This window comes from Oncorhynchus gorbuscha, linkage group LG04, assembly GCF_021184085.1.
Source record: "Oncorhynchus gorbuscha isolate QuinsamMale2020 ecotype Even-year linkage group LG04, OgorEven_v1.0, whole genome shotgun sequence".
Classification (NCBI taxonomy): Eukaryota; Metazoa; Chordata; class Actinopteri; order Salmoniformes; family Salmonidae; genus Oncorhynchus; species Oncorhynchus gorbuscha.
Window position 1 is genome coordinate 62,962,701 of NC_060176.1, and position 23,892 is coordinate 62,986,592.

The following is a 23,892-nucleotide window of genomic DNA, read 5'->3' on the forward strand; positions in this document are numbered from 1 at the left end:
GTGGTATTGTCAGTCTGATTGTCTGTTTGATTGTGACCAGGATGCTGGCTACAGTGGGAGCAGACTTTGACTTGAGAACTCTGAGGGCCGTACGGGTCCTGAGGCCACTGAAACTGGTGTCTGGAATCCCTAGTAAGTACAATGACTTTGGAATCACTGGAAAAAGGAGAAACAATATTATGTTTGGATATGTACATTTTTGAAGTTTGCCATTTAAGCATTAAAACATGTAATTCTATATTTAATTTTTGTTCATGTCATCTTATGTAATTGTGATAACCAGAAATGTTAAATGAAGGAACTTAAAGGGCCATTTGGGGTCTCTCCTGTGATTGCGTGTTAAAACTACAACATGAGAGTGTTGTGCACTCTCTCTCAGGTCTTCAGGTAGTTCTAAAGTCCATCATGAAAGCCATGGTGCCTCTGCTGCAGATTGGCATGCTGCTCTTCTTCGCTATACTCATGTTCGCCATCATCGGCCTGGACTTTTACATGGGCAAGTTCCACCGGACCTGCTTCAGGACTGATACAGGTATGCACAATGCACATCGCTATGAAATCTTAGTCACCTGTGTTTTGTGTAACTGCTATAACTTGCTATAAATGAGTTGATATAAATGATGTACTGAGCTACAGCCTATAGATCTGGGAGCTACTGTAAGAATGTTTGCATGTTTGCGCACAGAACTTACCTTGTTGTGTTTGTGTGTGTCTCAGGTGAGCAGGCAGCAGAGTTCCCCTGTGGTTTGGAGGCTCCAGCGAGGACCTGTGAAAATGGAACTGTGTGTCAGGAATACTGGATTGGCCCCAACTACGGCATTACCAACTTTGACAACATCCTCTTTGCTATTCTGACCGTCTTCCAGTGCATCACCATGGAGGGATGGGTGGACATCCTCTATAACGTGAGTTCACCCTACTGTACATTTTACTGTGATATAACAAAAGTTGACCTATTCTATTGGTCAACTTGTCCCTTCTGTACGAGAAATAAATATTCACAAACATAGTCTGGGACAGTTATCAATATCAAATTAATACAACTGCTGGTGCAACAGCCTCATATTGTTGATAAACTTTAGGCTATTTCTTCACATTACAAGTGCAGCAATGCTCACACGGCAGTAAACTATAAGCGCAAATGTTCAAAAATGCAATCAGAGGGAAAATGCCATTCGCAAAAATGACCTCAAATGCGATTATGCATGTAATGGTTTATTATAAAGGTATATTTTTATGGTGAAAATGATCTTCCCCAATTTTGAAACTCACGTGCTGCCTATGTATGCCAGTTCGGCTCTACACCGGGGTGGCAGGTAGCCTAGTGGTTAGAGCTTTGGGCCAGTAACCGGAAGGTTGCTGGATCTAATAATTTTGTCTTTACATATACTAAATAATATGTGTGAAATTAGTTTTGATTTAGAATGGACAATTATCATGCACCTGTCTCAGAGCAGGGGAGGGGAAAACATGTCATCTATGCACTTTAGCAAACGTTCATGCCAGTCAGGTAGCCTGTACTCCTGTTGTAAAGCGAAGCAATGTGCTTAATATTAGGAAAGTTGAGAAATAAATATAGTAGGCCGAGCCTATAGAAAGCTGATGGGATCCTCCTCTTTTTAATAAACCATGAGCTCATGTGCTCTCATTAAGTTTTTGATTTGATCCCTTTTCCATGTTATTCACTATAGAATGCAATGGACCTTTGTGGAAACAACTTGTGAGAAGATTTGATCTTGAATAGTGACATGTAAACTGGTTGTTGTGTGCATGGAGGGTTGTCCCAGGTTGGTAGTACAGTCCCAGTATAAGCGATTTCCTCTTCTTCCGAAGAGGAGAGGCGAAAAGGATCAGAGGACCAATATGCGGCGTGGTAAGTGTCCATGGTTCTTTTTAATACGTAAAGGTACACATGAACAACTGACTACAAAAACAAGAAATGTGAAAAACCCCAAACAGTCCTATCTGGTGCAGACACAGAGACAGGAACCATCACGCAGTGAAACCCAGGCTACCTAAGTATGATTCTCAATCAGAGACAACTAATGACACCTGCCTCTGATTGAGAACCATACTAGGCCGAAACATAGAAATACCCAAATCATAGAAAACAAACATAGACTGCCCACCCAACTCACGCCCTGACCATACTAAATAAATACAAAACAAAGGAAATAAAGGTCAGAACGTGACAGTACCCCCCCCCAGGTGCGGACTCCGGCCGCAAAACCTTAACCTATAGGGGAGGGTCTGGGTGGGCGTCTGTCCGCGGTGGCAGCTCTGGCGCGGGACGCGGACCCCACTTCACCATTGTCTTAGTCCGCCTTATTGTCCGCCTCCGTGGCTTCCTAACCATGGCAACTCTTCTCAATGGACAGAGGGGCAGCTCGGGACAGAGGGGCAGAAGCTCGGGACAGAGGGGCGGAAGCTCTGGCGCCTCTGGGGTGAGGGGCTCTGGCGCCTCAGACTCCAGCAGCAGCGCCGGACAGGCGGGAGACTCCGGCAGCAGCGCCGGACAGGCGGGAGACTCCGGCAGCAGCGCCAGACAGGCGGGACCACCTGCAGGGAGGAGACAGAGAGACAGCCTGGTGCGTGGGGCTGCCACAGGAACCACCAGGCTGGGGTGACCTTCAGGAGGCTTGGTGTTAGGAGGAGGCATCTGAAGGACCGGGCTGTGGCGGAACACTGGAGCTCTGGTGCGCAACCTTGGCACCACTTCCCCAGGCTGGACAACTACTCTAGCCCGGACCCTCCGGAGTGCAGGCACAGGTTGAACCGGGCTGTGGGTAAGCACGGGAGATTTGGTGCTTACTACACGCACCTCTCCCTTAGGCTCCACTCCCACATTTGCCCGGCACGAGCGGAGCGCAGGCAGAGGACGCACTGCACCCTCCCAGCGCCCCGGAGACACAGTACGCAGAGCCGGCGCAGGATACCCTGGACCAAAACTGCTCACCGGCGACCAGACACGCTGAGGAGGCACCATACGCCCTGGCTCGATGCCCACACTCGCATAGCACTTTCGGGGGGCTGCCCTATAGCGCACCGGGCTATGGGCACATACTGGCGACACCGTGCGCTTAACCGCATAACACAGTGCCTGACCAGTAATGCGTTGCTTATAATAAGCACGAGGAGTGAGCTCAGGTCTGCTACCTGGCTTAGTACCACACCTCGTCTGCCTCTCTCTTTTTGGGGCTGCCTCTCGTACCTGTCGCACTACCTCCTCATATCGCCGCCGCTCAGCTTTCGCTGCCTCCAGCTCTGCTTTGGGGCGGCGATATTCCCCAGCCTGTGCCCAGTCCTGTGATGCTGGCCGCTGTTGTTGCTGCTGCTGTCATCGCTGTCTTTTACCACGCCGCTTGGTCATTGTTTGGTGGGTGATTCTGTAACGGTATTCCTGTGGTGAAGTAGAGGCGGACCAAAACGCAGCGTGGTTATATTGATTCATGTTTAATAAAAAAAGATAAACACGAACACTACAAAACAATAGACGTGGAAAACCAAAAACAGCCCTATCTGGTGCAAAACAAAGAGACAGGAACAATCACCCACAAACACACAGTGAAACCCAGGCTACCTAAGTATGATTCTCAATCAGAGACAACTAATGACACCTGCCTCTGATTGAGAACCATACTAGGCCGAAACATAGAAATACCCAAATCATAGAAAACAAACATAGACTGCCCACCCAACTCATGCCCTGACCATACTAAATAAATACAAAACAAAGGAAATAAAGGTCAGAACGTGACACCCAGTGCACCCTGGAGGCATTATTAGACAGAGACGGAGTCTGCTGGATGTGGAAGGCTGAGTCACAGGGCCGATTCATGTTAGAGATAGACTCAAGGTTTACTCCTGGTCTTCAACAAATCCCAGCCTGTGACATTTGCATAAGAGGCACATTTAGATAATGAAAAAGGATATGATTGTGTAACAGTGTGAAATGTTTAATAGCTTGAGTGAGAAGACAGTGTGCTTATTCTCTGCAACCTGTGGAGCCTTTCCAAGGAATGGGATTGGATTACTCAATAGCTGTTTTGCTGCTGAAAGCTGTAAAGTTGGGACAGGGAGATGGTGTCTTCTTCTCGGATGTCAAATAATTGTTTCCCCTACATTTCCAGTCGGGACTCTTTCTCCTAAGGTTTTTGCCACGCTTTACCAACCAGGTTAGGCTGTCAATCTACTATTTTGCAATGAGACTTTCTGTGGGTGTTTTTAGGATACTGTTACGTTCAGAATTGATTCATTTATACACCACTCTCAGCATTTGTCTCTTGGTAGGATTTTCTACGGCATTTTTAAACAATACTTGCTGAGCTCCAATACTTGACAGCAAATTATCATTAGCTGATAGGAGCATGTTGTGTGAATACATTAGTCTCTATGTTAAACCATGCACATCCATGCACCCTGTGGTCTATATCAGTGGTTCCCAAACCTTTTCACTCAGCCTTTCCCCCCTACGAGTCACGTTTCTTTGTATTTGCCATGGGTTGGAGAAAAACTGTTGCAGTTTTAATATACACATTTAGTCAAGTTGTATGTGTGTTCGTATGATATCTGAGTCAAACATTACAACAAAATCAATGAGTTAAAAAAACTAGCTAAAAATCATTAGCTGACATGGGCTAGTTGATCTGGACATTTCTGACAGGTTATGAATAGCTCTCAAAGGTCTGCAATGACTGACATGACAAGAGGAAACTGCTGATGCACTACCAACTTTCAAAATGGCTCCTTGTGCACATTACTATTAAAACTTCCAAGAGTAAGTTGAAAGCCTGACTGAGTGGAGGGGGTTCTCCACACCCCCCTTTCCGACCGTACAATTTTGGAACCACTGGTCTATATTAAAGAGGCTCCTTCAGAAACAGCCAGGGATGGACACATGTGGTGTCTCATTCCCAGCTTCATGCCCGCTCTACTCTAATATATGCCAGTCTTCTGGCGCCTGCCACTTCACTCGGCTACGCCTCTCTCTTCCCTGGTGCTTAGCAACACAGTGCCATTCTGCTGCCCCGACGCTGGCAAAGGGAGGAGTCTTCCAGCTGAGGAGGGATCTATATCTTTCCAGCTCTCTCTCCCTTGAAATAGAGGGAGGGGAGACATGCTCAGAATGCTGAGAGGGACCAACTATGTGACTTCATGATGGTTTATCTGAAATCACATTCCTCTGTCAGCTGTTACTCCAATTCACTTGAAGTGTCCTACTGAAGTTGATCCACTCTTTATTGACTGCTTATCAAGTTTGCTGAGTAGACCTGATCCTTGGTTCACTCCGTAATAGTACACATTACCATCTCTGCGTTCAATATTGTGGGGCATATATTCCCCCTTTTCTCCTTCAGCATTAGACACTGGCCGTGCCTGAATAGCCATACTTAAACTGCATACTATGTACTCATCGTCGCATACACGGCCGGAACGCAGTAGCAGATCCTGACTGGCTGAGTAGGTGGGGAGGGCAGAGTGCGGGTGGATTTTTCCATATTCACCAGACATGCATGGCATCAACCAGACTGATAATAGCTCATTTCCAATTCTATTAATTTAGCTATTAATTGAATTATTATTGAATTATTAATTTAACTCTGAATAGAATAGGAATGGAGTTGTAAGCTTATTCGGGCTGGTTATAGGCAGACTATTCAACCTATACCTTAGCCATCTACTGTATCCTAGATGGGCTATATGGGACTGAAGACAGAAACAGATAACAAATATTTATCAGTGAAACTAAAGTGCTGTAACACATATTAATTCAATCAAATAGCCTAGTACAGACACCAAAACGTTACAAATGTTCAAACCAAGAGGCTATTGTACGGAAAAACGTGGACAGTCGTGTGCATGGCCAAGTCAGACCCACTGGACAGCAACATAATAAACTAAAGCATTGATCATTGGGAAAGAGATTAGAATGACTGCTAAGGCTTGATCCATAAATTACATAGGTAGTCTAGCCTACAAAACTAAAACAATCTATATGTTCAAATCAAAAGGCCTAAATAAAATGACATCATTAAAGCAGCCACATCCTGAGTCCTCTGTACCGATACATTCAGAAAAAAAAAATATGGTAAAGTATTTAGTTTAAAAGACTTCTTTCTGTCTTCTGTTTTCAGAAGCTTCGCTATTCGACATCTTCCCAATTAAGTAGCCTAGTTTTGTTGTTTTGCTACTTGAAAAGAACTAGGGCCGATCACTTGCAGCTCATCTCTTCCAATGCATTGTGGAAAAGTGTGCATCGAATTCTACTTGATGAAGTGGCAAAATTAGTATACAATTCACATACTCTCAAACATTCCTGCTTGATTGCATTGTTTCCCGCTATCCGTTGATTTTGGTAGCACATTCCCATATCTAATTGATCAGCCGTTGTCAAAGCCAAAACGAGAATGGCATCCTGACATTTAAAGTATACTCGATTTTCAAAATGTTGCAAATGTATTTTTTTGCATACTCAAACGGTCTACAATTTAGGATTCAAGTATGGGTATTCGGACACGGAGAGTGTCACAATTAGCATGATTAATAATCACATTGAATTACTGTTTTTTAATCCAGAATTAGCCTTTGATAACGGGAGGGAGGGCATGCTGAGATGATGGTGTTCATCATAAGGCTGTTTGTTCTGCTCAGTCTCTGCCTGGTCTAACTGATAGCCTGGTAATGTGGCCTCAGGTTCGGGAGGTCTGCTCATATACGACGGCTGGTGTTTCTGATTGAGGTGTTGGGGCAGAGAGACAGCCCTCGTTGGCACATCTAATTTCCTGTCTGCCGTTAGGGACCTGTGTTCTCGTCATCAGCCCTGTCATCTATCAGCCCTGATAACTGCACCTAATGTACTGTATGTCTCAGTCTCAGATAGAACACTCAGATGGCATGGGAGAGAACGCTCATATTGGATGTTCGATCCACAGAAAGAAATAGTATTATATTGTATCTCTATGGTTCGATCTCTCTGTCATCTTGGGATAGTTATATTCCTTTAAAGTTGTGTCCATCAGTATTGTTGTTTCAATCATCCAATCCCAATGAGTGCTAATCATATGGATGTTTACAGCTAACATAAATTAGAAGCTACTGACACTGTTGTCTTCATGTTCCCTTCTCTTTCTATTAAATCTTCCCCTTCCCCACAATCCTTTGCTCCTCTGGTGAGAAATATCCTTCCTCTGGTGAGAAATATCCTTCTCTTAATGCACTAGCGGTATGAGCAGAAACGAAATGGTGTGTTTTCTATGTAGTAAATAGTTGTGAAAGGTCCCTGATTCAATAGCAGTAGCACAGTGCCGTTTTGGCCCTAACAAAGGGCAGTGCAGAGAGAGTGAGAGAGAGAGCCTATGCTGTGTTCACTGGCCTGGCTCCCTTTCAGATTAACACACTCCAGTCTGATGTAATGTGATACCATGCTATTGCCTTCTCCCTTCTCCCTAATGGGGGAGACTGGGGCGATGTGTGTGCAATCCCAGAAATGCCCAGGGGGACAGGAGAATGTTTTAGTGTAGCTTTTCTCATCAAAGCCTCATAGAGGCGTAGTGAGGCTTGTAGGACAAGTAAAAAATTAATTCCATCCATTGTATGTTTTCCTGGTTTTGCTTCTGTGAGGTCCAGTGCCAGGTCAGGGAAAGGTCAGATGACAACTTGACCCGGAAGAGAGGGCCCTGGCCTCCATGTGACTCAGACATGGATTCCAAACCACCTGTAAAAAGCGGGCACTCTTCCAGTTCTTCTGATGGAATCCTGGCAACAGATAACACCATGTTTACAATGCAGATGTAGCGAGGGGAGGAGGGGAGGAGGCTGCACGAGCAGAGAGGATAGATGCACTCTGTTTAGATCTGTCTGTCACAAGATTTGTCCTCTCTAAATTATGGAAACTCGTTCCTGCCACCAAAAAAATAAACATCTGACCGAGTTTGGATAGTAAGCTATAATTATGAGACAGTAAGTCATTATTATGAGATAGTAAGCTATAATTATGAGATAGTAAGTCATTATTATGAGATAGTAAGTCATTATTATGAGATAGTAAGTCAATATTATGAGAGAGTAATTAGAGAGTAATTAGGTTCATGCTCTACAACATCCGTCACCCTGCCTCATCCTAATCCAGGCACTTGTCATCTCCCGTCTGGATTACTGCAACTCGCTGTTGGCTGGGCTCCCTGCCTGTGCCATTAAACCCCTTCAACTTCCAGATGGTGTTCAACCTTCCCAAGTTCTCTCACGTCATCCTCCGTTCTCTCCACTGGCTTCCAGTTGAAGTCATCCGCTATGGTGCTTGCCTACGGAGCTGTGAGATAGTAAGGCTCTGATCAGGCCCTACACCCAAACAAGGGCACTGCGTTCATCCACCTCTGGCCTGCTCGCCTCCCTACCACTGAGGAAGTACAGCTCCCGCTCAGCCCAGTCAAAACTGTTCGCTGCCCTGGCCCCCAATGGTGGAACAAACTCCCTCACGACGCCAGGACAGCGGAGTCAATCACCACCTTCCGGAGACACCTGAAACCCCACCTCTTTAAGGAATACCTAGGATAGGTTAAGTAATCCCTCTCACCCCACCCCCTAAGTTTTAGATGCAGTTAAGTCTGTCCCATGGATGTCATAAGGTGAATGAGAAGTCGCTCTGGATAAGAGCGACTGCTAAATGACTTAAATGTAAATGTAAATGTAAATGTAGATAGTAAGTCATTATTATGAGATAGTAAGTCATTATTATGAGATCGTAAGCTATAATTATGAGATAGTAAGTCATTATTATGAGATAGTAAGCTATAATTATGAGACAGTAAGTCATTATTATGAGAGAGTAAGCTATAATTATGAGATAGTAAGTCATTATTATGAGATAGTAAGTCATTATTATGAGATAGTAAGCTATAATTATGAGACAGTAAGTCATTATTATGAGATAGTAAGCTATAATTATGAGAGAGTAAGTCATTATTATGAGAGAGTAAGCTATAATTATGAGATAGTAAGTCATTATTATGAGATAGTAAGTCATTATTATGAGAGAGTAAGTCATTATTATGAGAGAGTAAGCTATAATTATGAGATAGTAAGTCATTATTATGAGATAGTAAGTCATTATTATGAGATAGTAAGTCATTATTATGAGATAGTAAGTCATTATTATGAGAGAGTAAGTCATTATTATGAGATAGTAAGTCATTATTATGAGAGAGTAAGTCATTATTATGAGAGAGTAAGCTATAATTATGAGATAGTAAGTCATTATTATGAGATAGTAAGTCATTATTATGAGAGAGTAAGTCATTATTATGAGATAGTAAGTCATTATTATGAGAGAGTAAGTCATTATTATGAGAGAGTAAGCTATAATTATGAGATAGTAAGTCATTATTATGAGAGAGTAAGCTATAATTATGAGATAGTAAGTCATTATTATGAGATAGTAAGTCATTATTATGAGATAGTAAGTAATTATTATGAGAGAGTAAGTCATTATTATGAGAGTAAGCTATAATTATGAGATAGTAAGTCATAGTTATGAGATTCTGTGTCACAATAATTAGATACTAAGTGATAATTATGAGATAGTAAGTCATTATTATGAGATAGTAAGTCATTATTATGAGATAGTAAGTCATTACACACAGAAATGCAGACAAGGCCCTCCCTCGCCCTCCCTTTGACAAATCAGACCATAACTCTATCCTCCTGTTTCCTGCTTACAAGCAAAAACTCAAACAGGAAGTACCAGTGACACGATCAATACGGAAGTGGTACAATGAAGCAGATGCTAAGCTACAAACTGTTTCGCTAGCACAGACTGGAATATGCTTTGGGATTCATCCACTAACATTGAGGAGTTTACCACATCAGTCACCGGATTCATTAATAAGTGCGTCAATGATGTTGTCTCCTCAGCAGAGCATGTGAGCGGAGTTGAGCTGTTGAAAATCCCGCTCATCACTCATGGTAGCGGTGCTTGTGCACCATATGCTTTCCTACTGCTCCACTAAAAACCACTCTGCGCTCCATTCATTAAAATCACAATTTAACCAACACCATCTATTTTTGTGATACCTGGACCTACCAATTGGTTTTAAAGTATTGAAACCAAACCATATGGATTTGAATGAAAAGTATTTGAATAAACATGAAAAGGTGAATGTAAGAAGCGACCATAATTTCAAATAGGCTACATGTCATATTAAACAGCATATAAACACACTAAATAGGTCAGGAACCAGACACGGTGTAACGGCTGATTTCTTCCTCTGAAGACGTGTAGCAAGGATCGGACCAAGATGCGGCGTGGTAAGTGTCCATGGTTGTTTATTTAAAAACATAAACTGAACACTATGAATACAAAATCAATAAACGTGAACAAACCGAAACAGTGTGGCGACAAACACAGACACGGAAACAAACACCCACAAACAAACAGTGAAACCCAGGCTACCTAAGTATGATTCTCAATCAGAGACAACTAACGACACCTGCCTCTGATTGAGAACCATACTAGGCCAACACATAGAAATCCCAAAATCATAGAAAACAAACAGACTGCCCACCCCAACTCACGCCCTGACCATACTAAATAACGACAAAACAAAGGAAATAAAGGTCAGAACGTGACACACGGAATGTTAAAAATGTGTATTTAGACCATATTATTTAAATTATTTCAAGGCTATAGCTACAAAGAAATACATTGTGAATATATTGTGAAGACATAAAGCCCTCAGCATTTAAATACAAATTAAATGAAAAATGACATCATTTTTATTATCATTTTTAGAAACGCCAGTCTGTGGCTTCAGGCTCATGCGATGGTGCATGGAGAGCCGGCCAGCAGCAGAGAATATCCTCTCCACACTTGCAGAGCCACTGGGGAGGCTTAACACCCTTTTGACCACACTTGCAGAGCCACTGGGGAGGCTTAACACCCTTTTGACCACACTTGCAGAGCCACTGGGGAGGCTTAACACCCTTTTGACCACACTTGCAGAGCCACTGGGATGCTCAACACCCTTTTGACCACACTTGCAGAGCCACTGAGGATGCTCAACACCCTTTTGACCACACTTGCAGAGCCACTGAGGATGCTCAACACCCTTTTGACCACACCTGCAGAGCCACTGAGGATGCTCAACACCCTTTTGACCACACCTGCAGAGCCACTGAGGATGCTCAACACCCTTTTGACCACACCTGCAGAGCCACTGAGGATGCTCAACACCCTTTTGACCACACCTGCAGAGCCACTGAGGATGCTCAACACCCTTTTGACCACACTTGCAGAACCACTGAGGATGCTTAACACCCTTTTGACAACTCTTGCCAGGCTGGGCAGAGATGCAGAGTTGTTTTTTTGTATTTTTCTGTAGGTAGGCCTTAAGGTTTTTAGACAAAATAACCCAATCAAAACGGAAAGCTCCTTGGTAAAATGCCAGGCCTATTGGGCCAAAATCAATTATGGCCTATAGTGTCAGGATTTGGCCAGGGTTGTTCCGGTTTTTGGTCACTAGATGCCCCCATTGTGCCTTTTGACCTTTTGTTTTCCCTTGATCCCCATTATTATTTGCACCTGTGCCTCGTTTCCCCTGATTGTATTTAAACCCTTTGTTTTACTCAGTTCTTTGCTCTGTGTTTGTATGTTAGCACCCAGCCCTAGTAGTCTGTGAGCTCTTGTTGATCCTGGTGGACTCTCTTGTGGAATTCTGTTTTTTTGTTCTTGTTTGTTTGTTTTTGAGTATCTTTTTGAGGCTTTTTGTGCTGTGCCTTCCACCTTGTGGATTTGCCTTTTTGTCTTGGAGGATTGCCTTTGTTCTTGTGGAATTCCTTTTGAGGTTGTGGAGTTACATGTTTTCCTGAAGAACTTCCCTTTTTACTTCATTAAATACACCGTCTCAAGTACTGCTGTGTCTGCCTCATCTTCTGGGTTCTGCTGACTATTCGTGGCTCAGTTGGTTTAGTGACTGTTTCTCACTCCAGAGACCCGGGTTCGTAACCGGGTCCTGACATATAGTATAGATAATAGAAAGGAAATTAACAAAACGTTTAAGAGATCTGATGTTTAGTTTATAAATACTACAATGACACACTTAGTTATCTACCCACCTCCTTCCTTTCTTTTAGAATGTGTGCATAGCATGCTTTTGGGATGTCTATTCAGATTCACCAATGATTCTTTAATTGTGGACACTAAACCCCAGCACTCCCTCACCTTGGTTTAACACCTGTTATCAATTTTTTAATGAAAATATTTAGCAAACTCCATGACAGTAGCTAAAGCAAGGGGCTATAGCAGCACGCAATTAGACTACAAATGCATGCTGGGGCAGGCATTCCCTGAGCTCGTGAAGTGAGTGCTACTGGAGCGCTACTGAAGTGAAATTGGAGCGGGCGAGAAGGACGACGCTCCAGCCTTTGGGAATCTCGCTCCCGCTCCAAGCAAATTGGGCAAGCAACGCTCTTCGCTCTGCTCTGCTCACGTGCTCTGCCCCACAGTGACCATACGTACATAGCCCAACCAGAAGCCTTGAATTACAGGCAACATCCGCGCTGAGTTGAAGGCGAGATATGCCGCTTTTAAGGACAGTAATCCAGACGCTTATAAGAAATCCTGCTAATCCTATTATGCCAACTCTGGTGTCTCAGCGACGTGAGCCTACCAGATGAGCTAAATGTCTTCTATGCTCGCTTCGAGGCAAGCAACCCTGAACCATGCATGAGAGCACCAGCTGTTCCGGATGACTGTGTGATCTCATGCTCCATAGTAAATGTGAGTAAGACCTTTAAACAGGTTAACACTTAAACAGGTTAACACTGGTTACATGTTCTCCATACCTGTGGGTGTACTCCACCTCAATCGTCGTATGATCCATCTGCTGCTTTTCAGTAATGATTTGTCTTACTTTCTCTACACTCGGCCCAGTTCTCATGTGAAGACTCTGCTATGCCATCCACAACAATGTTATTTCTACTGGATTGTCCTTTTTTATTTGTATTTTTATTTCACCTTTATTTAACCAGGTAGGCTAGTTGAGAACAAGTTCTCATTTGCAACTGGGACCTGGCCAAGATAAAGCATAGCAGTGTGAACAGACAACACAGAGTTACACATGGAGTAAACAATTAACAAGTCAATAACACAGTAGAAAAAAAGGGGAGTCTATATACAATGTGTGCAAAAGGCATGAGGAGGTAGGCGAATAATTACAATATTGCAGATTAACACTGGAGTGATAAATGATCAGATGATCATGTACAGGTAGAGATATTGGTGTGCAAAAGAGCAGAAAAGTAAATAAATAAAAACTGGGAATGAGGTAGGTGAAAATGGGTGGGCTATTTACCAATAGACTATGTACAGCTGCAGCGATCGGTTAGCTGCTCAGATAGCTGATGTTTGAAGTTGGTGAGGGAGATAAAAGTCTCCAACTTCAGCGATTTTTGCAATTCGTTCCAGTCACAGGCAGAAGAGTACTGGAACGAAAGGCGGCCGAATGAGGTGTTGGCTTTAGGGATGATCAGTGAGATACACCTGCTGGAGCGCGTGCTACGGATGGGTGTTGCCATCGTGACCAGTGAACTGAGATAAGGCGGAGCTTTACCTAGCATAGCCTTGTAGATGACCTGGAGCCAGTGGGTCTGGCGACGAATATGTAGCGAGGGCCAGCCGACTAGAGCATACAAGTCGCAGTGGTGGGTAGTATAAGGTGCTTTAGTGACAAAACGGATGGCACTGTGATAAACTGCATCCAGTTTGCTGAGTAGAGTGTTGGAAGCGATTTTGTAGATGACATCGCCGAAGTCGAGGATCGGTAGGATAGTCAGTTTTACTAGGGTAAGCTTGGCAGCATGAGTGAAGGAGGCTTTGTTGCGGAATAGAAAGCCGACTCTTGATTTGATTTTTGATTGGAGATGTTTGATATGGGTCTGGAAGGAGAGTTTGCAGTCTAGCCAGACACCTAGGTACTTATAGGTGTCCACATATTCAAGGTCGGAACCATCCAGTGTGGTGATGCTAGTCGGGCATGCGGGTGCAGGCAGCGATCGGTTGAAAAGCATGCATTTGGTTTTACTAGCGTTTAAGAGCAGTTGGAGGCCATGGAAGGAGTGTTGTATGGCATTGAAGCTCGTTTGGAGGTTAGATAGCACAGTGTCCAATGACGGGCCGAAAGTATATAGAATGGTGTCGTCTGCGTAGAGGTGGATCAGGGAATCGCCCGCAGCAAGACCAACATCATTGATATATCCTTCTAGATCATGCTGTCAAACTCGTTCCATGGAGGGCTTAGTGTCTGCAGGATTTTGTTTTTTCCTTTTAATAGAGACCTAGACAACAAGGTGAGGGGAGTTCCTTACTGATTAGTGACCTTAATTCATCAGTCAAGGGAGGAGCGAAAACCCACAGATATGTCTCCCTCCGTGGAAGGAGTTTAACAACTGTGTTCTAGATAGTCTGTTTTCCCAGTCATTGTTAATAACCAATCACAGTAAGTGCTGATGTCATCTCAAGAGGACTTACAGTTTGATGTCATCTTGCTGCAAGTCTCTTTCAGGACATCCACCTCTCCCTGGGAGAACTGAAAATGGTTCTTAAGGTCCTGGATCTCTCTGGTCAGATTGTCTATTCTTTTGTTAGTTGAGTCCAGCACTATTTGGATAAAGCTTTTGAAGCTTTTTTCCTGTTGTTGTAACAATTGCTTGTAGAACCCTTTTAGTTTGTTTAAAATATATTTCACCTGTGATAGAGAAACACTGTCCTCTCCATTACTCCCACCTTTGATTTTACATGCTATGGTAGCAACGCTGGTACTCCACACAGTTCCAGATATGGCAAGACATAGGACAGACTTAAACAGCAACTAACATCAGGGATTCAGACAGCCACAAGCCTGGGATAATTCACGGCCCCAGCCACAGGGGCTAACCGCGTCGCGGGCTGTGTTAAAGCTGTCAAGAAAACCTTGCTCGCTAGTTATCAGCTAGGTTAGCTGCTACCTGGACAGATAAAGTGGTTCCACTAACTGAGGCTAACTGCGTCACAGAATCCAAATTCAGATTTTCCTGATGTTTGCCCAGTTTTTACGACACTCAATGTATTTTATGCCACACTCTGAATGACCACTGTCCTCAATGTTGTGATGGGTTAGGCTTGAAAATGTTAACTCCCCTGGATTGATGGCTGCCCTTTTAGGTGAAGCTCATTGAGGCTTATGGGGTTGCTTGTGTATTCCCTCTCTTCTTTAAGCCAAGGTTCAAATCTCTGTTTATCTGTCACCAGCTAAGATCATATTATAAGTGATGGTCTACCAAGTAGCTTAGTCTCTAGTATTATGTCATTATATAGTAACTTTATGTGTGTACCTTTAGTTAGCTGCAAAGATGGACCTGTTGGGAGGATGTTGGTTGTAAACTGTTGAGTCTGTGGAAATAGAAGGTCAGTCAGTATGCTGTGCAGTTGTGTCACCTACCCAGCCTGCTGCTCCTTGCTTTGTTTGTCTGATTTCTGTATTGATTAATCACTCGTGAAATGTTTCAGGGAGCAGAGATGGATGATGACTCCATGCAATGGAGAGAACTACACATGTCTGTGTTGGTTAGCTAGCTACATCACTGGTGCAAAAACAATACAAGGAGAGAGCCCAGTCTGTCTGGGTGGGTTAGCTAGCTACATCACTGGTGCAGCAGCAATACAAGGAGAGAGCCCAGTATGTCTGGGTGGGTTAGCTAGCTACTTCACTGGTGCAGCAGTAAAACAAAGAGAGAGCCCAGTATGTCTGGGTGGGTTAGCTAGCTACTTCACTGGTGCAGCAGTAAAACAAAGAGAGTGCCCAGTCTGTCTGGGTGGGTTAGCTAGCTACATCACTGGTGCAGCAGCAATACAAGGAGAGAGCCCAGTATGTCTGGGTGGGTTAGCTAGCTACATCACTGGTGCAGCAGCAATACAAGGAGAGTGCCCAGTCTGTCTGGGTGGGTTAGCTAGCTACATCACTGGTGCAGCAGCAATACAAGGAGAGAACCCAGTATGTCTGGGTGGGTTAGCTAGCTACATCACTGGTGCAGCAGCAATAGAAGGAGAGAGCCCAGTATATCTGGGTGGGTTAGCTAGCTACATCACTGGTGCAGCAGTAAAACAAAGAGAGAGCCCAGTCTGTCTGGGTGGGTTAGCTAGCTACATCACTGGTGCAGCAGCAATACAAGGAGAGAGCCCAGTCTGTCTGGGTGGGTTAGCTAGCTACATCACTGGTGCAGCAGTAAAACAAAGAGAGAGCCCAGTCTGTCTGGGTGGGTTAGCTAGCTACATCACTGGTGCAGCAGCAATACAAGGAGAGAGCCCAGTATGTCTGGGTGGGTTAGCTAGCTACATCACTGGTGCAGCAGCAATACAAGGAGAGAGCCCAGTCTGTCTGGGTGGGTTAGCTAGCTACATCACTGGTGCAGCAGTAAAACAAAGAGAGAGCCCAGTCTGTCTGGGTGGGTTAGCTAGCTACATCACTGGTGCAGCAGCAATACAAGGAGAGAGCCCAGTATGTCTGGGTGGGTTAGCTAGCTACATCACTGGTGCAGCAGTAAAACAAAGAGAGAGCCCAGTATGTCTGGGTGGGTTAGCTAGCTACTTCACTGGTGCAGCAGCAATACAAGGAGAGAGCCCAGTATATCTGGGTGGGTTACGACGCCAGGACAGCGGAGTCCTTCTGTAGCTCAGTTGGTAGAGCATGGCGCTTGTAATGCCAGGGTAGTGGGTTCGATCCCCGGGACCACCCATAAGTCGAATGTATGCACACATGACTGTAAGTCGCTTTGGATAAAAGCGTCTGCTAAATGGCATATATATATATTTTATAATCACCACCTTCCGGAGACACCTGAAACCCCACCTCTTTAAGGAATACCTAGGATAGGATAAGTAATCCTTCTCACCCCCCTTTAAGATTTAGATGCACTATTGTAAAGTGACTGTTCCACTGGATGTCATAAGGTGAATGCACCAATTTGTAAGTCGCTCTGGATAAGAGCGTCTGCTAAATGACTTAAATGTAAATGTAAATGTGGTTAGCTACATCACTGGTGCAGCAGCAATTTTTTTGTTTTTACCTTTAATCAGGCAAGTCAGTTAAGAACAAATTCTTATTTTCAATGACGGCCTAGGAACAGTGGCTTGTTCAGGGGCAGAACGACAGATGTTTCCCTTGTCAGCTTGGAAATTCTATCTCGCAACCTTTCGGTTACTAGTCCAATGCTTTAACCATTAGGTTTCCTGCCACCCCAATACAATAAAGAGCAAAGGAAAGGCATATGCTCTCTTCAACAGACATAAAACAGCACACTCTGAGACGACATGCAATGCTTGGAAAGGAAAATGAATGCAACTTGGCTATGTTGATGTCCATGGTTCTGAAATTCTAAATTACCCAATGCAACAGAGAGAGACTGGTGTGTTAGTTAATTCATTGGTGCAGCAGCAGCCTGTAACAAAAGAAAGAGGGAGAAAGACGACAAGATCATGGTGCTGAAATGAAGTGATTGGGAGTAGTGACCTACATGTAGTTCAACTAGTAATTTCATTACATTTTGCTGTAGCTTGGTGGCAGTTGAACTAAATTAAAATCTTGATAGTGTTTTCAGAAGTTAATAACTTTTTGCCATTTAGTGGTGTAGCTAACTACTGGAACTACACGCTACTTTTTTTTGCATAAGTAAAATACACTGAACACAAAAATAAACGCAACATGTAAGGTGTTGGTCCCCTGTTTCATGAGCTGAAATTAAAGATACCTGAAATGTTCCACTTGAATGGTGTTGTGTGGTGAGTGGTTTTCTCAATGTTGTGGACAGATTTCTCCATGGTGGGGGTGGGGTTATGGTATGGACAGGCATAAGCTACAGACAAAGAACACAATTGCATTTTATTGATGACAATTTTAATGCACAGAGATACCGTGAAGAGATCCTGAGGTCCATTGTCGTGTCTTTCATCAGCCGCCATCCCCTCATGTTTCATCATGATTTGCACAACCTCATGTCACAAGGATCTGTACACAATTCCTGGAAGCTGAAAATGTCCCAGTTCTTCCATGGCCTGCATACTCACTAGACATGTCACCCATTGAGCATGTTTGGGATGCTCAGGAGCGGCGTGTACGACAGCATGTTCCAATTCTCTAAAAGTGTGTTCCAACTTTGCACAGCCATTGAAGAGGAGTGGGACAACATTCCACAGGCCACAATCAACAGCTTGATCAACTCTATGTGAAGGAGATGTGTCGCTCTGCATGAGGCAAATGTTGGTCACACCAGATACTGACTGGTTTTCTGATTCAAGGCCTTATGATTAGGTTAGGGCCTAATGAATTGATAAAAATGTATTCCTTACATGAACTGTAACTCTGTAAAATCTTGTTGCATGTTTCATTTATGTTTTTGTTCAGTATAAAATATGGGTAAAGTAGGCATGAATTTCCTTTCTTTTTTGACATCAGACCCGTCTAATTCTCACTTGATACACAGTTTTTGTGTTTAATAGGCTGTATTACACATTCTGTTAACACCTGACTCAAGAGTGATTTGTTGTTGCAATTTGTAGTCTATAACATTTCAGATTTAGATACATTTTCACGAGGTAGTTTGGATTTAGTGAACTACTTTTCCAAAGTATCTTTAGTTAATTAAACAATATGTTTCTTAGCAGTAGCTTTAGTGTCGCTTAACTTCTACCAGTGTGAAGTAATTGGTAGCTTGGTAAACTGTATTTTCAGAGTAGCTTTCACAACACTGCTGAATTGTAAGTCACAACGTCAATGCACGTATACATTGAAATTAATTACAGTGAAATGAAAATTATTCATCCTCTGTATCTGCTCTTGGAGTCCCTCCTGAATGCTGGTACGAGCCGTTCCTTGCCTGTAGCCTGTATTAGAGAGAGACAGAGTACTCAGGCTGTATGAGATAACATTCCCATCCTGTCCAGGCCAGGCCATGCTGTGCTGCTCTTCTGCTCTCTCCCTGGGGGGCCTGATGAAGAAGAATGGGGAGGGGGGGAAGCGATGCGAACATTTGCTGCAGGAGACCAGAGGATAATGGGAAACAAATGCTCCTCTCTTCCAGCCTGCCTGCCAGACTCTAGCTTTGCTCTCTCCCACTTAATCATGTTATCCTGAACAAGAACTTTGGGTCAATATGCCTCCGCTCTTCTCCATGGGCTAGAGCCCTTCCTTTCTCCGCACTCCAATTCAACAGCCCAAATGGACTGCTGCTACCACATCGATAATTGTATATAGAGATTAGATATTATCACAAGTGTGGTTCGATGCAGTCTTTCTTGTGGTTGGTTTTCTATGTCCTATGAGATTAGTGTGGAAGTGTGTAAAATGTCGGTCTATGTCTGGTGTGCTCCAGTACAGTAGCAGGCTGTGTACATGGCTGCCTTACTGCCCCCGTCCTGACGTCTCATCTGGTGTGCTCCAGTACAGTAGCAGGCTGTGTACATGGCTGCCTTACTGCCCCCGTCCTGATTTCTCATCTGGTGTGCTCCAGTACAGTAGCAGGCTGTGTACATGGCTGCCTTACTGCCCCCGTCCTGACTTCTCATCTGGTGTGCTCCAGTACAGTAGCAGGCTGTGTACATGGCTGCCTTACTGCCCCCGTCCTGACTTCTCATCTGGTGTGCTCCAGTACAGTAGCAGGCTGTGTACATGGCTGCCTTACTGCCCCCGTCCTGACTTCTCATCTGGTGTGCTCCAGTACAGTAGCAGGCTGTGTACATGGCTGCCTTACTGCCCCCGTCCTGACTTCTCATCTGGTGTGCTCCAGTACAGTAGCAGGCTGTGTACATGGCTGCCTTACTGCCCCCGTCCTGACTTCTCATCTGGTGTGCTCCAGTACAGTAGCAGGCTGTGTACATGGCTGCCTTACTGCCCCCGTCCTGACTTCTCATCTGGTGTGCTCCAGTACAGTAGCAGGCTGTGTACATGGCTGCCTTACTGCCCCCGTCCTGACTTCTCATCTGGTGTGCTCCAGTACAGTAGCAGGCTGTGTACATGGCTGCCTTACTGCCCCCGTCCTGACTTCTCATCTGGTGTGCTCCAGTACAGTAGCAGGCTGTGTACATGGCTGCCTTACTGCCCCCGTCCTGACTTCTCATCAGGTGTGCTCCAGTACAGTAGCAGGCTGTGTACATGGCTGCCTTACTGCCCCCGTCCTGACTTCTCATCTGGTGTGCGTAGCATGTTATACTCTCATCAGGCATGTCCACATTAACCCAGCACAAATTTCCTCTGTCCTCATTCAGTCAGTGGCAGTACATTCGTAGGAGTTCAGTACATACAGTACTGTACAGCCTGATCTGGGGATGTTTGATTCAGTTCTGAACAACTGAAAAGCCTTTATATACAGTACCTTCAGAAAGTATTCATACCCTTTGAGATATTCCACATTTTGTTGTGTTACAGCAATATTACAGCAATATTTATGTTCCACCAGGACAATGACCCCAAGCATACAGCCAAAGCAACGCTGGAATGGCATCAGAACAAGAATGTGAAAGTCCTTGAGTGGCCCAGCCAAAGCCCAGACTTGAATCCCATCAACAACAAAAAACGTTATTTATATTTTTCAAACAATATAAACATATACAGACAAAAGACGACAGACAGACGCACGCAAACATCAACGACATTACACCTGCCCAGACCCACATGTTCCCACCACATCTATCCCCAGTGCTTATAAGACTCTAAGCCATATGGCCTCAAATTGTGCTATTCTGTTTCTCTCTGTCCCCCACACCTTTTCAATATTGAAATAATAATGCATTTCATTGTTCTACTCTCTTAACGATGGAGGATCATTTGATTTCCAGTTTAAGTCATTTTCTTTCCAAAATGATTGATGAGAAAAGTATGGTCCAACCTATTGGGTATTTCATCGCACCTTCATATACCATGTTTTATAGTATGCAGATAGACAGATTAAAAGTACATTTACATTGTAGAACTTCTGACAACCAACTTTAACTCCACTCATAACTTTTGTACTTCATAGTATTTCTAGAAGGCCTGAATTATTGAGTCATTGTTCATTTGACACTTAAGACATAACTCTATCGTTGTGTTGTAGAATTTATGAATGTTGTCGCTTATATAATAAATTCTGTAAATTATTTTATACTGGATTAAGTGTAATTTTTCATTTACTGTAATTTCATTAGTTATGTTCCATCACTCCCTCCGTATTGTACCAATATTAGTTATTTTTAAGTCTTGGTTCCAATAGTTATATATTTATTGTTGTGTCTTTGGCTATGCCGGATTAAGTGATATGACATGCTATTCTATAAAATAATTTATCCGTAATTAATATTACCTGATTGAGCTAATCATGTAAATGTAATTAACTAGAGAGTCGGGCACTATGAAAAAAATATTTATAGAGCTGTTATCTTCCGAATAAACTCTTAAAGACCTAGTAATATTTTACATCAATAGCAGTCGATATTAATCGTCATCTCAATTCAGTCTCATCTGAAAGTTGTAAATTCTTGGTTATCTGCACGAACCCTGGCTAACAATTTGAATCAGCAATACAAAATTGGGTTGAATCATTTATTTACTAAATACCTAACTAATCACACAGAATTACACATACACATAATTAAATAATAACTTGATTACAAATTACGTCATAAAGGAAAACGTCCCTAGCGGGCGGAACAGATATGACAGCTTGTTACACAAAAGAAAAGGGTCTGGGTTTGAGTGAAAGAGCGGGAAGACTGAGGAACGAAGGGCGAAGCTGTGCTATCGTAAATACAGTATCTTATGCATTCTAAATTACTGCCCATTTGGAAAAGGAAAATGCTATAAAATTTACTCTGAGCTGCGCTTCAGTAGGTTGGTGGTAGATGGAAGACCAAACCGAGTCCTCTGTCCTTTGAAGAATGTCTCTGGTGGTCAATTGGATAAGTTGTAGTAACGTCGTTGTGTGATAGACGGGATACTCTGTCTGTTCCTTCCTAACCTGCGTTTGCAGCTGCTGTTGCTAACTCAACGTCTAGGAGGTATCAATTCTGTAGTGAATAAGAGTTCAAAGTTCATACCATTCGCAACCAAAGCTCACGCTGATGTTGGCTTCATTTTGTAGTTATTATCTGAACCATTCTGACATCGGACCGTCGTCCTACATCCTCGGAACAGGAAGTTACATTGTCTTCAAGGGCTTATCTAGGAAGGGAGAGGAGGGTGTGATTGAAAGGTTTTATAGCCCATGTCGCTTCACAGGGGCGGGCCACTGATTGAGCAGAGCCCTATCTTATGAAAGCCCAAATCTCACATTTTAGAAGCTAAAATCACATTTCAACCCATCACGAATAATTTCATATTCAAACATTTAAATTGAACAACAATTACATGTGAATACCATAACTCTGATGTGTAGACGTTCCACTGTAGAGTTTATGTCATCTTATCATTGATGAGAATGTCTCAGATGACAACCGAACTGACATCATATTCATTAAGTACCACCGCATATATTCAATTGTTCGGATTACCAGAATATAGTTCATTTCCCCCCACCTTCTGATGTTCCCATAATCTCTATGTTAACCATGGGTTTTGCCAATGTAATACCAGTAGGGTAGAGAGAGGAAAAAGTGGGGAAGAGGTATTTATGACTGTCATAAACCTATCCCCCAGGCCAGCGTCATGACAATATATATATATATATATATATATCTTATGTATAAGAACTTGTCAGTTGATTAGGTCCTCTGCAAGGTTTTGTATGTCTTACCTAAACTGGGGGGGAGATTTGTTCCAACAGGTCAATGACCCCAAGCATACAGCCAAAGCAACCCTGGCTTCAGAACAAGAATGTGAAAGTCCTTGAGTGGCCAAGCCAAAGCTCAAACTTGAATTCCATTGAAATTCTATGGAAAGACCACGATTGCTGTTCACCGACGCGCCTCATCTAATTTAACAGAGCTTGTGAAAATCTGCAAGGAAGAATGGGAGGAACTACCCAAATCCAAATGTGCAAAGCTGATAGACATACCCCATAGCAGTCACAGCTGTAATTGCTATTGCCTCAGGGGCGTGAATACTTGTGAAAATCAGATATTTCTATTAATTTTCAATACATTTGCAAACATTTCTTAAAACATGTTTTCACTTTGTCGTTATGGGGTATTGTGTGTTCATGGGTGAGAAAAAAAAGATTTTGAATTCAAGTTGTAACTACAAAATGTGGAATAAGTCAAGGAGTAAGGTACTCTACATATAGAATGTATTTTCTCTCTGTAGAATAGTGTCTTTCCTGCATGTGTTGCTACTGTCAATGTAATTCACAGTGGAGCATGCTTGTCCTACAGTGTCTTCAGAAAGTATTCACAACTTTGCTGATGTTACAAAATGGGATTAAAATGGATTGAACCGTCATTTTTGTCAACGATCAACACAAAATACTATTTTGTCAAAAAAGAAGAACAATTCAAAAAAAATATTTAATTAATGGAAAATAAAACAGTAATATATATCTTGATTTGATAAGTATTCAACCCCCTGAAGCAATGTTAGTATCATCTTTGACAGCGATTACAACTGTGAGTCTCACCTGGATTGTAAAATATTGGCCCACAAGTTAGTTAGGATGACATCTATGAGGGTGTCCATCTATGAGGGTGCCCTATGAGGGTGCCCGTGTTTACGGATTTGGAGTTGTACCTGGTAGGTTCCTTGATAGTTTGTGTGAGATTGAGGGCATCAAGCATGGATTGTAGGATGGCCGGGGTGTTAAGTATGTCCCAGTTTAGGCCACCTAGTAGCACGAGCTCAGAAGATAGATGGGGGGCAATCAATTCGCATATGGTATCGAGGCCACAGCTGGGGGCAGAGGGAG

General features: G+C 43.3%; 1 protein-coding gene across 1 annotated transcript in view; it reads left to right on the forward strand.

The window, feature by feature from the left end:
- The first annotated feature begins 395 nt into the window (after positions 1-395).
- LOC124034454 (voltage-dependent N-type calcium channel subunit alpha-1B-like) overlaps positions 396-23,892 on the forward strand; it is a 105,318-nt gene continuing 81,821 nt past the window's right edge. Inside the window, exons 1-2 of the mRNA XM_046347683.1 lie at positions 396-532; positions 718-905. Of these exons, the coding sequence (XP_046203639.1) occupies positions 406-532; positions 718-905 (315 nt within the window). The 5' untranslated portion in view covers positions 396-405. The remainder of the gene's footprint in view (positions 533-717; positions 906-23,892) is intronic.